Source organism: Natrix helvetica (assembly GCF_964273705.1).
Source record: "Natrix helvetica genome assembly, chromosome: 3".
Taxonomy (NCBI): Eukaryota; Metazoa; Chordata; class Lepidosauria; order Squamata; family Natricidae; genus Natrix; species Natrix helvetica.
The window spans coordinates 68,898,330-68,912,141 of NC_138549.1; the positions used below are offsets into that span (position 1 = coordinate 68,898,330).

The 13,812-nt window shown below is 39.1% G+C and overlaps 1 protein-coding gene across 3 annotated transcripts in view; it reads left to right on the top strand.

The window, feature by feature from the left end:
- RGL1 (ral guanine nucleotide dissociation stimulator like 1) overlaps nucleotides 1-13,812 on the top strand; it is a 104,580-nt gene that overhangs the window by 18,650 nt on the left and 72,118 nt on the right. For all 3 annotated transcript variants that reach the window (XM_081948456.1, XM_081948457.1, XM_081948455.1), the window contains exon 3: nucleotides 13,302-13,510. In XM_081948456.1, the coding sequence (XP_081804582.1) occupies nucleotides 13,302-13,510 (209 nt within the window). The remainder of the gene's footprint in view (nucleotides 1-13,301; nucleotides 13,511-13,812) is intronic.

Genomic DNA, 13,812 nt, shown 5'->3' on the forward strand with positions numbered 1-13,812 from the left:
AATTTTATCTCATAGTCAAATTATGGACATCACGCCTTGGCGATGTAGGTTAGGGGTGTCAAACTCATGATGACATGTTGTCGTCATATGACAAATCACAACTTTTTCTCCCTTCGCTAAAACCGGGGTGGGTGTGGCCAGCTTGTGATGCATCTGGCCTGTGGCCTGTGAATTTGACATCCCTGATGAAGGTAGAACTTCCTTTATGGGTGATTACTTTGGATTTAAGGAAACTTTCATTAAGTCCCCCCTTGAAGGAAATGGGTGGTATACAAACACGAAATATAAATAATTAAAAGTCTGATCAATTGATTTAAATTAATCCTCATACATCGGCAATTTACTCAAGACACAGGTTTTATTTAATTAATTGATATTAACAGGCTGCTAGCAATTACAGGTAGCCCTTGACTTACAACAGTTCATTTAGTGACTGTTCAAAGATACAATGGCACTGAAAATAGTGACAGGACCATATTTCACATTTACAAATGTTGCAACCTCTCTATGCTCATGTGATCAAAATTCAGATGCTTGTCAACAGACTCATATTTATGACGGTCGCAGTGTCCCGGGGTCATGCAATCCCCTTTTACAACCTCCTGGCAAGCAAAGTCAGTAGAAAAGCCAGATTCGCTTAACAACTGTGTCCTTAACAACTGCAGGGATTCATTTAACAATTTGGGCAAGAAAAATCGTAAAATGGGGCAAAATTCACTTAACAAACACCTCACTTAACAACAATAAATTTGGGCTCAATTATGGTCGTAAGTCGAGAACTACCTGTACTGATTTAGATTGCTCATGTAAACAGACCATTTGTAAAATATTGGACCCCCAAAAATCAGTGATCAGGGACTCTCCATGGTAATAATGATAGATATAGGTCCTGTAATACAGTTTATGAACTATTCAGTGTGTAGATGGCTGTAGGATGGAGCAGAAGGTATTAGTTATTCACCTGTGTTTATCTTTCTGGTGGAGCATTAGGCTAAGGATGGGGAGGAATCACTCAGTTGGAACAGGTACTTGATATTGCTTTTGCTAGCCTAGCTCTCCCCCTCCCCCAAATGACATTTTGTGGTTGAAATGCACTGATTTATTTGAAACTGGTAGCTTTATTTTTTGAATTAGGACCAAGCCAAAGTTATTTAGTGGTCTGATGTTCGGCCATGGAATGTTAACAACAACTGTAGTAAGCAAGGAATTGGTAATTCAAGGCAGTCATTTGCATAGTACAACTGTAAATGAGTGTGTTGCATCTTCTATAGCAGACATGTTTTATAATAATTTCATCCATTTCTGGACGACTTCTGTTATATGAGAAGGAAAGTAATTGTCCCATAATAATCGCCTTCATGTTATTTATGATTACAGAAGTATCTCCAAGTGTATAATAACACATTTCACTGAATCTACCATGAATTTCTTACATAAAGACAAAGTGTAAAGCAAGCTAGACATTAAACTGCCTATTGTGAATAAAGCTCAGCTCATCCTGAATGTTTCAGAAATTTGTCATGATGATAAGCTGAAGTTATCTCCACGTTTATTAACTTAAACTAACATTGACATCAGATAGGGAGTTAATGAAAAAAATAAAATCCTTTTTCTTCAGAAATGTCCTTAATAGTCAAGATCTATTAAGTGAATTATTGCAGTATACTTTACTCACTGAGATCAAGGGAAAATGTGAAGTTAATGAAACACAAAGCTTTTTTTCTTCTGAAATAACCCTGAGGAATTCAAGATTTAGTGAATTGCAGCAATGTATTTCTCATCTATCTAATTTTTTTAATTATCCATTTCTCCTGCATCCACTTATTTTCACAAGTAAAATATAAAGTACTTTTGGACTTTGTGGCACCATTTCCTACGTGCCATCCTTCTCCAAGGCCCAGAATAGCAATTCATGGAAAAGCACATTTTCTGAGAAATAGGAACTGTCGAGTCAGCAGCTGGGATGAAATCAAGGGGGCTGGCAGAGAATTTGAACCCACAGCTTTGTAGTCCAGAGCTAAAACTGCTATCATAATGGCAGTTATGCTAATTAAATGTGGGTATTCCAAGTACTTCCTTAGAATAATATTATTACTTCTGATCCTTCTATTTTTCTTGAGCAGATTTAGTGCTGGTCTGCTTTCTTCATGAACTGACTGCAGATGTTTTCAATTGCTCCTTAATTTTTGTTTCATGTTCTTATACATACAGTAGCTTCTCTTGTAATTCCATTCTATATTACTCTTATGGTGGTTATCGAGCAGATAGCTGTTTCTATCAAAAGCACTGCCGGATGTTCAGGTACAAATCATTAATGGAAAAGTAGAGGAATAAGAAATATATAAGGTGTATGTTTTGGTCCTATAACTAGTTTTTAGTTTTGAAAAGCACCGCTATTAGTGGCTTTAGAGTAAGTGGACCAAGTTCATCTGAACTATTTTCAGGCCTGGAGTTAATGTATGCTTAAAATGTGATTAACTCCTTGAAGAATGTTAAAAGTACATGTATATAATCAAATGAGGCAAATAAAAATAAGTCTTACCTTTTGCTTTCACTGAGTAGTCCATCAAAGACACAAGCCACCTGTTGTTTTGTATATGAAGTCTGTTTAGACAGACAGAGTAGTGTGGCACCTAATTGAGTATGAAGTGTTTAGACAGAGGTAATTATGTGGCACCTAATTGCGTTCTTGGAAGCACAGACATGTTTCAAATTGCGCTGCAGAATCCACCCATAACGCCATATTGAGTGTTTCAGCCTGCTGCTAGTTTGGCCATGTTCTATTTGGCTCATCTGTATATATAATCAAACAATGAGACTTCCATCTTTCTGCAGACCAAAACAGCTTTCTATTTTGAAAAACAGCATCTGGAAAGAAAGAGAGAGCTGAGAAACCATATTCATGTTGCTAAATCCTGCATCTTCATTGATGATGAAATTTACTCAAGTTTATGTATTTGTGTCAAATACACATGTTTTATGTCAGGAGGAATGAATAATATCCTTGAGGGAATGGACTTTTATTTTGTTACAAAGTCTATTCAAGCTACTCCTCCCTTTCTGCACCTTCTAAATTCAGAGGAACTCTCTTATCTTTCACAGGTTAAACAAATTGTTTCTGAATTTCCTGAGTAAATCTTTTCCCTTGCTTTACTCTTTTTAAAAGTTTTTCTGCTTTCTTGTTACAGTGCTTTCTACGGTTAAAATACACTCTCTAATCTCAAACCAGAGTCACTTTTTCCAATCTGGTTGACCAACACTGCAGTAGATTTGAATAATACAAATTTTGTGCTCTTGTAATGTAGTGTAATTAATAGGGGCAGAAACTTTTAAGATCTATCTTGGACTCAAGAGATGTATTTACTCACCTGGAATTGCTCTGTTTCTACGGATTTTAGTAGGAGAGCAGTTCAGCAGCCATAATGCATTCCTTGAAGGCAGAAAAGAAATGTGGCAATTTTCAGAGAGAATGGAACTGAACTTTTATAACTCGAATATAAATACGTTGACATATTGAAAAGTTTTTCATAAATGTCACAAGGCTACTCATGTGTCTCATAGGAGCGGCACTGCAATAACAAAGTAATTCGAGCATCTATGAAAAATATAAATCTTTACTTTCAATTGTGACTTCATTTTACAAAAATTCTTTGTGTCCTGTATTTTATTGTTCCAGAAAGAGGCAGGAGTAACATTGGGTTTGCTACCAGCATCTGTTATTTTAAAGCTTATGACCTGAGCTTCTTATTTAATTTCTCTTTGATATATCTACATCTTGATATATCTTCAGTGAAATTTCAAATAAAACAGCCAATCAGTTTACAAGAATAATTTAAACAAGTAGTTAGTCTAAAACCTTCATACTGTAGCAAATACTATCAACTTCTGAAGTGACCGCTACTCAAGATAAAGAAACAGATTTTTCCCCACTCTCCATGGATTCTCTCTTTGATGTAGAGGAAACATAGTAGGTTTATGAAGATCTTCAGAAGACCCCTGCTTTTGATGACTATAGCACTGGAACAGAGATATGGTTGGAAGCTAGAGAACGGCACTTACCATTGAAAATATGATTATTAAAAGATCATTGGTTTACATTCCTATATCAATCTACACAACATATTTGTGATAGGTTATACAGAGTCCTGAATCATATGCAACCAACTCTTAGCTAAGCATTCATTATTATCTTTGATTTAGTCAAGGTTCACAGAAGATATTCCTTTACCCTTTATTATAAGGTTGATTATCCTATTGTGGATTTGTGATCAAAACTCTGAGGCCGTGAAATTCCAATTAGGTGTGAACAACCCTGCAAAAAAAATTAATATTCTGTATCCTCTGAAATTTCCTTTGTCTATCCTGATGTTGCTACATCTTCCTTTCAGCTTTTCAAGGTAGGCCAAATCAGGAAACTCACAGGAAGGCTATATTCATTGAGATAGGCCAGTGGTGGGCAACCTTTTTTTTCAACTGAGCCAAATCTCGCCAAAACCACGATTGAAATTTATTTTGAGAGCCACATTTTTAAAACCGAAAATACGTAGGATGGTACACTGTTTTTAGTTTCAATAAGTTTTTATTGAGAATATTCTGCATGCAAGTATCCACATAGGTCGGGAGGATACAAATAACACAACTAATAAAACAAAAACTTTAGAACGATATTATTTATCGATAACGTTAAATTCCGTAAAATTTGCCTTACAATGTAGAGAAAATTACATCCTGACAATGACTGACAAAGTCACAACCACTAATGTGAACATTGGCCTTGCATTTCCTTGGATAGTTTGAGTAAGTCAGGTTTGTATGTTGTTTTTAATTTCATCTCTCCTATTTTCTTTCTTTTTTTCTTTTTCTTTCTCTCTCTCTCTCTGGCTCTTTATCTCTCTCTCTCCCTCCCTCCCTCTCTGTCTCCCTCTGTCATTTTCTCTGGGTGTCTATCTGTCTCTCTCTCTCTCTGTATCTCTGTCTCTCTCTCCTCCTTCCCCCATCTGTCACTCTGTGTGTGTGTGTGTGTGTGTGTCTGTCTCTCACTCACTCACTCTGTGTGTGTGTGTGTGTCTCTCTCTCTCTGTCTCTCCCTCTGTCTCTCTCCCCTCCCTTCCTCTCTCTCTGTCACTCTGTGTATGTGGGTGTGTCTGTCTCTCACTCATTCACTTAATCACTCACTCTGTGTGTGTGTCTCTGTCTGTCTATCTTTCTCTCCCTCCCTCCCCCTCTCTGTCTCTGTGTGTGTGTGTGTGTGTGTCTGTCAGTCTCTCTCTGATTCCCTCTCTCACCCCCTCTCTCTGTTCCTCTCTCTGTCTTTCTGTCTCACTCACACACACACACACACACACACACACACACACACTGTGGTCACCTTGTTGAGTGTTCCAATCACATTTGAAAGACTCACCAACTGGCCTGCATTTATGGTATTTTGCAGCATTCTGCAATCATGGTCCTATGACTGCAGAATGCTGCAAAATACCATAAATGCAGGCCGGTTGTTGAGTGTTTCAAATGTGATTGGAACACTCAACAAGGTGACCACAGTGTGTGTGTGTGTGTGTGTGTGTGTGTGTGTGAGTGAGACAGACAGACAGAGAGAGGAACAGAGAGAGGGGGTGAGAGAGGGAATCAGAGAGAGACTGACAGAGTCTGACAGAATCAGAGAGGTACTTTTAACTACCTGGCAGCTGCGTTTTTCCTTGGGGGGCTCCTCAGAACATCCCAAGACTCCGGAGGGAAGCTTACAGCCCAGAGCAGGAGCAAAGCCCCTTTCCCAACTGGCCCTTCCTCCCTTGGAACGCTTCGGAGGGAAGCTTCTGCAAAAGCCCGGGCGAGTGACAACAAGTTCCCGCCGTTACGAAGTCTCCGAGGCTGTAATTTTCTGAGCTGTGTGCGCGGGCCTGTTTTCCACGGCGTGGAGCAGCAGCGAGGCTCTGCGAGGCGAGTGATGATTGCGGAGGCCGTCAACGGTCCCCCCTCGCGTTCCTCGTCTTCCCGGATGGCATCCTGAGTCATTGCCGGCCACGCAGAATCTCGCCACTGCTCCACGCCGTGGAAAACAGGCGCGCGCGCACAGCTCAGAAAATTACAGCCTCGGAGACTTCGTAACGACGGGAACTTGTTGTCACTCGCCCGGGCTTTTGCAGAAGCTTCCCTCCGAAGCCCGAGAGGAGGGAGGGGAGCGGGCGCCCGGCACACAGAAGAGCCGCATTAAAGGGTGTAAAGAGCCGCATGTGGCTTGCGAGCCGCGGCTTGCCGACCACTGAGATAGGCTATAATAACAGAATCTTGAAAGTCTGATTGTGGTTCTCCTTCCCTCCCTGTTATACCTCAGTGAGTCATGGTGGAGCTAGTCTCCCTCTCTTCTTAATACTAGCTTCCTTTCCAGGACTTAAGGAATGTTTCTGTCCTCTTGATTTACATAATGATTTGCTTTCTGATTCTGTACACTTCCTTGGTTCAGTCGAATAGAAAATGAAACTCTGCTACCTTCACTGAGTTTGGTCTCAGAGAGAGCCTTCCCATTTCTTAATTGGCAGCTCTCTCTTACCTCTGTCACCATCCAAAACAGATTTTGAGTGGGGAACTGCAAGATTAAAGGGACTTTCCATTATACCTGCAGACTTCTGATTATGACAGTGAAATAGATACCTTTTGTATTGCCACATACCTCTTAAAACAAAACTTTTGTAGATATAAGTTTCTATACACATATGAACAAAGGTATGGGTGATAGATTTGTTAACTGATTCTAAAGGATGGCTAGTTTGTCTCAAGTTCTGACAATTGCAGATTCAATTGGTTGGTGATTTTGTTTAGAGTTATTAGTAACATAGTTCTGACACTTTTCTAATTATTTGTAAAATTTCTAGTCTATTTCAAAATTGGGTATTCTGAAGGTAATGGTGTTACTGCTCTTTCTTACAACGTTATGTCTGACTCTGATGTACAAATATGTCAGCATTATTGTTATTATTATTTATTAAACTTATTTGTCATCCATCTCTTTTCAAAGCATCTCTTCATTTATCCTCTCTTAATTGTTAAAAAACTTGTCTGGTGAAATCTAAGTAGTCTGTATTTATATAGTAGATGCTGTTGAGATCAGCATGCCCTGTTCTATACGTGTCGTGCTTTAGCTAATCAGATTAGTGTGAAGGATCTAAATACTAAATGAACTATGGTGTTTTCTTCAAACTCACGGTTGTTTTCAAAAATGGTTAAAACTACAGTACTGTGTTTAAAGAACTGAAAATACTATCTTGTCAAAAGACAAAAAGAAGCCATGCTAGCCAACTAAAAACTTTACCCCTTGCAATCACTTTTAAAAAGCAGCCAGGTTTGGGAGAGATACATCTCTGAAGAAAATCTTATAGCTTTATCTAAGATAGCATTTTACACTGCTTTAAGTAATTAGCAGTCTCCCCTTTTCCTTAAGGGAAACAGAGAGACAGAGAAGAAATTCTATCCCATTGTTTTTTGGAGGAAAGCTTTATAGTAATTGTTTCATGAAACAATTTGGCACCGATTACAGTTATCACTGTGGTTTTACCTTACACATCTTTAATATCAAGATACATATAGTCCAGGGACGTGCGGTCAGGGGAGGCAGGGGAGGCAGAGCCGCACCGTTCTCATCATGAAAAAATTTTTTAAAAGGGGAAAGGGAAAAGGCGCTGAGGAGCCTTCTGCACACGTGGTCGGGAATGGGAGCGCTCCGTGGTCCCCTTCATGTTGACTCAGGAGTCAAGAAGGAGGGGAATGGGACCACGTGTGCAGGAGGCTCCTCTAGCTGTTTGCTTAATAACTATTTCAATTAATAACAGCCTCAGCGAAGGTTGCTTTGTGGCCTGTAAAGCACTTCTGATTTTTGCAAAACATTTCACACAGGCACACATACACATCACATGTGATCATGTGCTTGTGATCTGCAACATGTTTGCACTTGCAAGTAGTTGGCAAGTGCCACATAATCATCATCTTGTTGTTTTCAATCTTCTTTGCTGGCTTCCCCAGAAGCTTAATGGGGAAGCCAGCAGGAAAACTTTCAAGGAGTTGCTGCTGCCTCTTGAGAGAACTCCCTCTCTTCTTTGATGGCTGGGGTGAAAGAGCTGCCTGCTGAAGGATTTCAGTTCCAGGCCAATCCAAACAGTTATAGAGCTAAAATCTCTTGGCAGGCAGCTTGTTCAGCCAATCCCCAAAGTGAAAAACTGCCCACCAAAGAATTTCAAATCCATATGTGCTTGGATTGGCCTAAAGCTGAAATCTTTCAGAAGGCAACTCTTTCAGTCAGACCCCATTGATTAGAGGGAGCTAAAATCCAAGCAGGATTTTCAGCTCCTACATGGTGAGGCACCATAGTAAGCTAAAGAATGTGACATACCTCCTGGGAGTTGAGGGCTGCCACAGGCCACGTATGAATATGTCTCTGTTCAGGGGTTAAAAATATTTTCTTGGCGGGGGGAATTTTCAGCTTCTGAGTAGAGACACACTCATATGCAGCCTGCCTCAAACCTCCTATGGTCTCCCCTACATCCTTGGGGCACTCTGTGCTCCTTACCTGAGACTTAATGACAGGGAAGGCTGGAATTGCAGTCATTGACCAAAGCAGTCAGAGACTGTCTTGCTTAATGACTTCTCTGCTCAACAGCTGACATTCCAGTCCCAATTGTGGATGTAACTCAAGGATTACCTGCAACTATATATCTTTCTTATAATTATATAGACTTAGAGCTGGCAACTTTTTTACTGCTAAGGACCACATTCTCATGGGAAGTTATATATTGGGACAGACCACATGAGAGTTATAGTGGGACTGAGATCAGAATGGAAACAGAAAAGATTGCCTGATCTTTTATAATACGCTTCTTTCTTTCCCCTTCTCTTTCTGATATACCCCTCTGCTGTCTACCTCCCAACACATTAGATTGTCAGAAAAGTTAGGAAAGGGTAAAAAGTGGCATTTGGGGGTGGGGGGAAGCTTAGCTCTAAGCTGTCAGTCCTGATACATTCTAGGAGAATGAGTAGCCTATATATTCCTGTCACATTATTTTAAGAAAAAAATGCTGCAAGAGAGTTGTAGTTACTCTTAAAAAAAAGCATGCTAAATGCTTACCAGATATTTTATTTGGAAAAGTTAAGTCAATTTGTTGTAGTGGTTAAAGCATCAAACTAGAAACAAGGAGACAAGTCCCACATTAGGGATAAAGTCAGTTCGGTGAACTTGGGCCAGTCTCTCCCTCTCAGCCCTAAGAAGGAGGCAAATCATTGCCAAGAAAACTCCAGTGGCTTCTGCAGGCAGTTGCCAGGAGTCAAGACTGACTTGAAGGCACTGAAAGAACACACATTCTAGATACTGATTTGGAATAGTAGAAACTCATAACAGGTGAAGAGCATCTCTGTGGAACTTTGAGCTAAATAACCCTGAAATGTGAAAGTAAGAAGATAATCCTTTAAAAACAACATGACTTTTATTGACCTTCAAAGAGGCCTCATATGTTCTTCATTCTTAAGTCCTGCTGATGGAAAATTGCCCTTCAGCTATAGAAGTGCCCTTTGAAAAGCAATCAATGTGGTTTACTTGTAGGTGGACAGCTGGCCAAGAAGCAAACCCAAAAATCCCTTCTTGTTTTCAGGAATCATGTCAGAAAAGAGACAGTCTCTGATTGAATCCAGATTGAGCTGTTTCCTGTTAGCGTGCTAACTCAGCCTGCCGTGTCTTATTCCACAAGTCAGTGTTATTGAACGGTTGCCTGCCAAGACTCTCTTAAAAATTTGGGGGCAGAACTGCTTTAATAACGCAGACCAAAATTATGCCTTAGATGTTCCTTCAAATGACTTCAAGGATATTGTTGTTGGTAGCTGATAAAATGTACTTTTATTTTTTTAAGCACACAAATGCAAGGAAACATTTTTAATGTCTCCCCCACAATGTAGCATTCCTTTCCTCTAGAGAACCATCAAAGCCCAAGTCTGAATACTTTCGGGAAGAGCTTTACTCAAGTTTCTGTTTGACCCTGAATTAAATAACCAGGTGTGGTAACTAGAATTCTGATTGGCATTTTGGGGTGCTAACTACCAAGCATTATTGGGCAAAGTTATAAACTGAACTAATGAATTAAATGGGAGTGTAGGATGAAGTATATCAAAAGCTTATTGGAATGCTTTTATTTTATTGATTGATTTATTTAGAAGATTTATATGGCCACCCACTCACTCTCAGTGACTCTGGGCGTCAGCATTAAAGCCACATTCTGATTTTTATTTCTACAAAGAGAAGAAATACAGTAAGAAAATAGGGATAAGATACAGAAGAAGAAGAAAAATCCCACAGGGTAGTTGCATACACATATAATCACAGACCCAATGGCTTGATAAATTTTATGCAGATTGTGGCATGTGAAGAAGGAATCTTAATTCCTGTCTCTTCTGCAGTAATCATGACTGTCTGCAGTAAAAATTACCACTGAGAAGTTGGGAAAAAACACTTTTTCAGACTAATACATTTTACTAAAAGGCATTCATTAGATGCATGGGATGGCTGGGTTGTTGTGGGATTCAAATTAGGATGAGGTGGGAAGAAGGGAGGGGAAGACAGGTTATGGAGACACAGGTTACATGTGTAAGAGAGTACAAGTATCTTATAAATTCACAATTGCAATGTGTTACACACCCATTGTATTCGTTGAGAGGTTCTGAAATTGCCTGAAAACCTTTGAGGTATGTGAGTGAATCTCATTTGATGGTGTTAATATTTTCCAGAATGGTTACTTCTGAAGTCTACAATAAAAAGTCCTCTTGTAGGAAGCTGAAATGCTCTGATATTATGTTGTCCTTGTTTCTGAGCCCTAATGTCAAACTTGTGTCTTTTAATTCTTTTGTACAAAGTTTTCTTGTTTGTCCTACATAGAATCCAGAGGGGGATTATTGGCAGTTGGTGGCATACAGTATATCACATTGGAGGAAAAGCATGTAAAGGCATCTTTAATTTTTTATATGAAATTGTTGAGGCAGTTGTGAGTGCTGTTGGTGTAGATGTGGAGGCAAATAGACATCTGGATTTGCTGCAGGGATCAACCCCCAAGTTAGCACCATTGTCCTATTTCTAATTGCTTGTTAGAATCTGCTTTAGGTTGGATGCCTGCCTGTTGACTGGAGCCAAGTTCTTTTTCCCCTCAACTTTGACAGAATAAAAACTAATAATACATGCAAATTCACACAACTGCATACAATAGTGACTGTATTTCACAGGAATGGAAAAGGCCCTTTCAACTTCCATACTGCCTTGATGCTGTAGCAGAAATTGGAGAATAAAAAAAGAGTGAGGTCTTTGAGCTTTTCTCAGTTGGATTTCTCTCTTATAACATATGCATGGATGCTTTTCATAATCTTAAGTGCTAGTGATGGGTCTTCTCTTGAGAGATTGCTTGTGTCTTCTAGATCTTGCTGCCTTAAAATATTGCCTGATAATGTTTCTTTTCCGGACTCTCTTACTACTAAAGGGATGGACATATGTGTCCCATTTCTTGTAATAAAATTTATAACATAATTTGATGAAAAAATTGTGGGGAAAAAATTAAATGCCTCACCCCCTAGATATTGCCTAACTACTTATCTACTCCCTTTTTCTTCCTTTCTTTCCTCTTTTGTTCTCAGTCCCCATCTCCTCAGACTGGTTTATTCATTATCTTTGTGGAAACTACATTGCTGGAAAACAAATCTGCACACAAAGTTAGCCACATGGTTAGCTGTTTATATGAACAGCTGCCCATGTGGTTTGGCTCAGCAATACATATGCCAGGTCAGCTTCTTTATGGTTTCATCTTTATGCATACATTTAATCACTGTGTCTGACACACACAGTCATCTCTGCCAGATGATACAGATCTATTGAAATATATATTTCACTAAGATATACAAACAGAATCTTTGTTTCACAAACAAAAATTGTGGCTTTTTAAAAAAGTAAAGACAGATGAAGGATACCACTCCAGATTGCCAGCTCTGCCTCCTAATGTTTGGTGAAGTATTGACTTCTTCATTTCCCTATATTTATGAAGTTATGCCATCACACTACTGGGGTTGGACTAGAACACCTCCAAGGATCCTTCCAACTCTGCTATTTTGTTATTCTGTTACTAGTTTCCAGTTTTGAGCTCATTTTGCTAGATGCTTAAATGTGGAAGACTGTCTTCTGCAGACTTAGAATGACTGATCTATTTATCTGCAAACATTTTATTTATTTGGAATAGGAGGTTTTTGAAAGTCTTTCGTGCCTGATCCTCTGAGTTATCTTTGATTCCTGTAGAAAAATAATATAACTTTTTTGCACATATTCAAATTAGTTATGACTATGGAATAATTGCTTTTATCCTGTTTATTAATGGACTGGGGTTCTCTGTACTTTTTTCTTTCATAATTCATTGCAATGCAGAATCCTTATCCATCTACTTTTTTGAAATGCGATCTTACCATGCTGAACTACTGGAGGAAATATGCCTGCTAATGATTTAACAAGAATGAACCTAGAAAGTACAGTATAGTGTCTGATCCCTGAAATACAAACAAGGGAGGAATGTAACATTGCAACCATAGGTTTATTTGGATTATCTCGGATTTGGGGGTGAAACCTGGGCTGCCTGGAATCATGGTAAAAGAATAAACTCCTAGATTTATTTTAAAAAGAAGAAAGAAAGCTTGGGAAAAACCTAACTCTTCAAGAAAATAAAAATCAGGATTAAAATGTTTCTGCCTGGTTTCAAGCCAGCGACCTGTGCTAGGTTGAGCAAAGTTCTTTATCATTCTGAGATGGAAAATATATATGTGGTTGGAATTAAGCAGCTCAGGTAGGAATGTTGCTAAATGGTAAGGAAGTTAATGTAATTGCTACAAACCCATCTGTTCTCTTGAGCTGAGCTTCAATCACAGGGCCTCACAGCTGATTAGGGAGGGTATACAGCCCTTGAAAGCTGTTGACCCTTTCTTGGTCAACTGTTATCCTACATCCTCTGACCCACAAAATCTGCAGAGTCCAATTAGATCTCTCAGAATTCAAAATGATCAAAATATGTTTCAGTTAGTCTGTTTGTTTCATTATTTATTGTTTGCTTCACTGTATGAACCCAGCTGCTCTGTGGTTTCACTTCTCCAGGTGTTTTCAAGCACTAGCTCTATTTTGTATAGTTGTAAATCTTCAGACCATTTCATCACCCCTGAAAAGATATTGTATGGCAGTGTTATTTCTACCAATAAGAGTGTATTAATCCCCCCCTTTTCCCCTCTTAATTTGTCTATTAACACAGGTTGAAGGGGACCAACTTCCTCTAGGACACACTGTCAGCCAATATGAAACCTGTAAGATCAGGACAATAAAGGCAGGTACTCTAGAGAAGCTTGTGGAGAACCTATTGACAGCATTTGGGGACAATGACTTCACCTACATCAGCATATTTCTGTCAACATATCGAGGATTTGCATCTACAAAGGAAGTTCTGGAATTGCTCCTTGATAGGTAAGAAGTTCTATAGAAAGGATATATATTTAATAAATAAATTGTGCTCATCTGTCCAAGCACGGGCCTTTATATACCTTTTATGTGATGCAAATTGGTGAATGTTGTTGTTTGGAACAAACAACATTCACCAATTGGCATCACATAAAAAGGTATTTAAAGGCCCGTGTTCGGACAGAGGAGCGCAATTCAAAGCACACCGACAATGTCTTCTCGAATGATGATGAAACATTTGCAACCAAATTGCAAAGCGTGGAGCTCAAACCAAAAGCTCAGCTACCTACCTGAGCTACTAATATTCA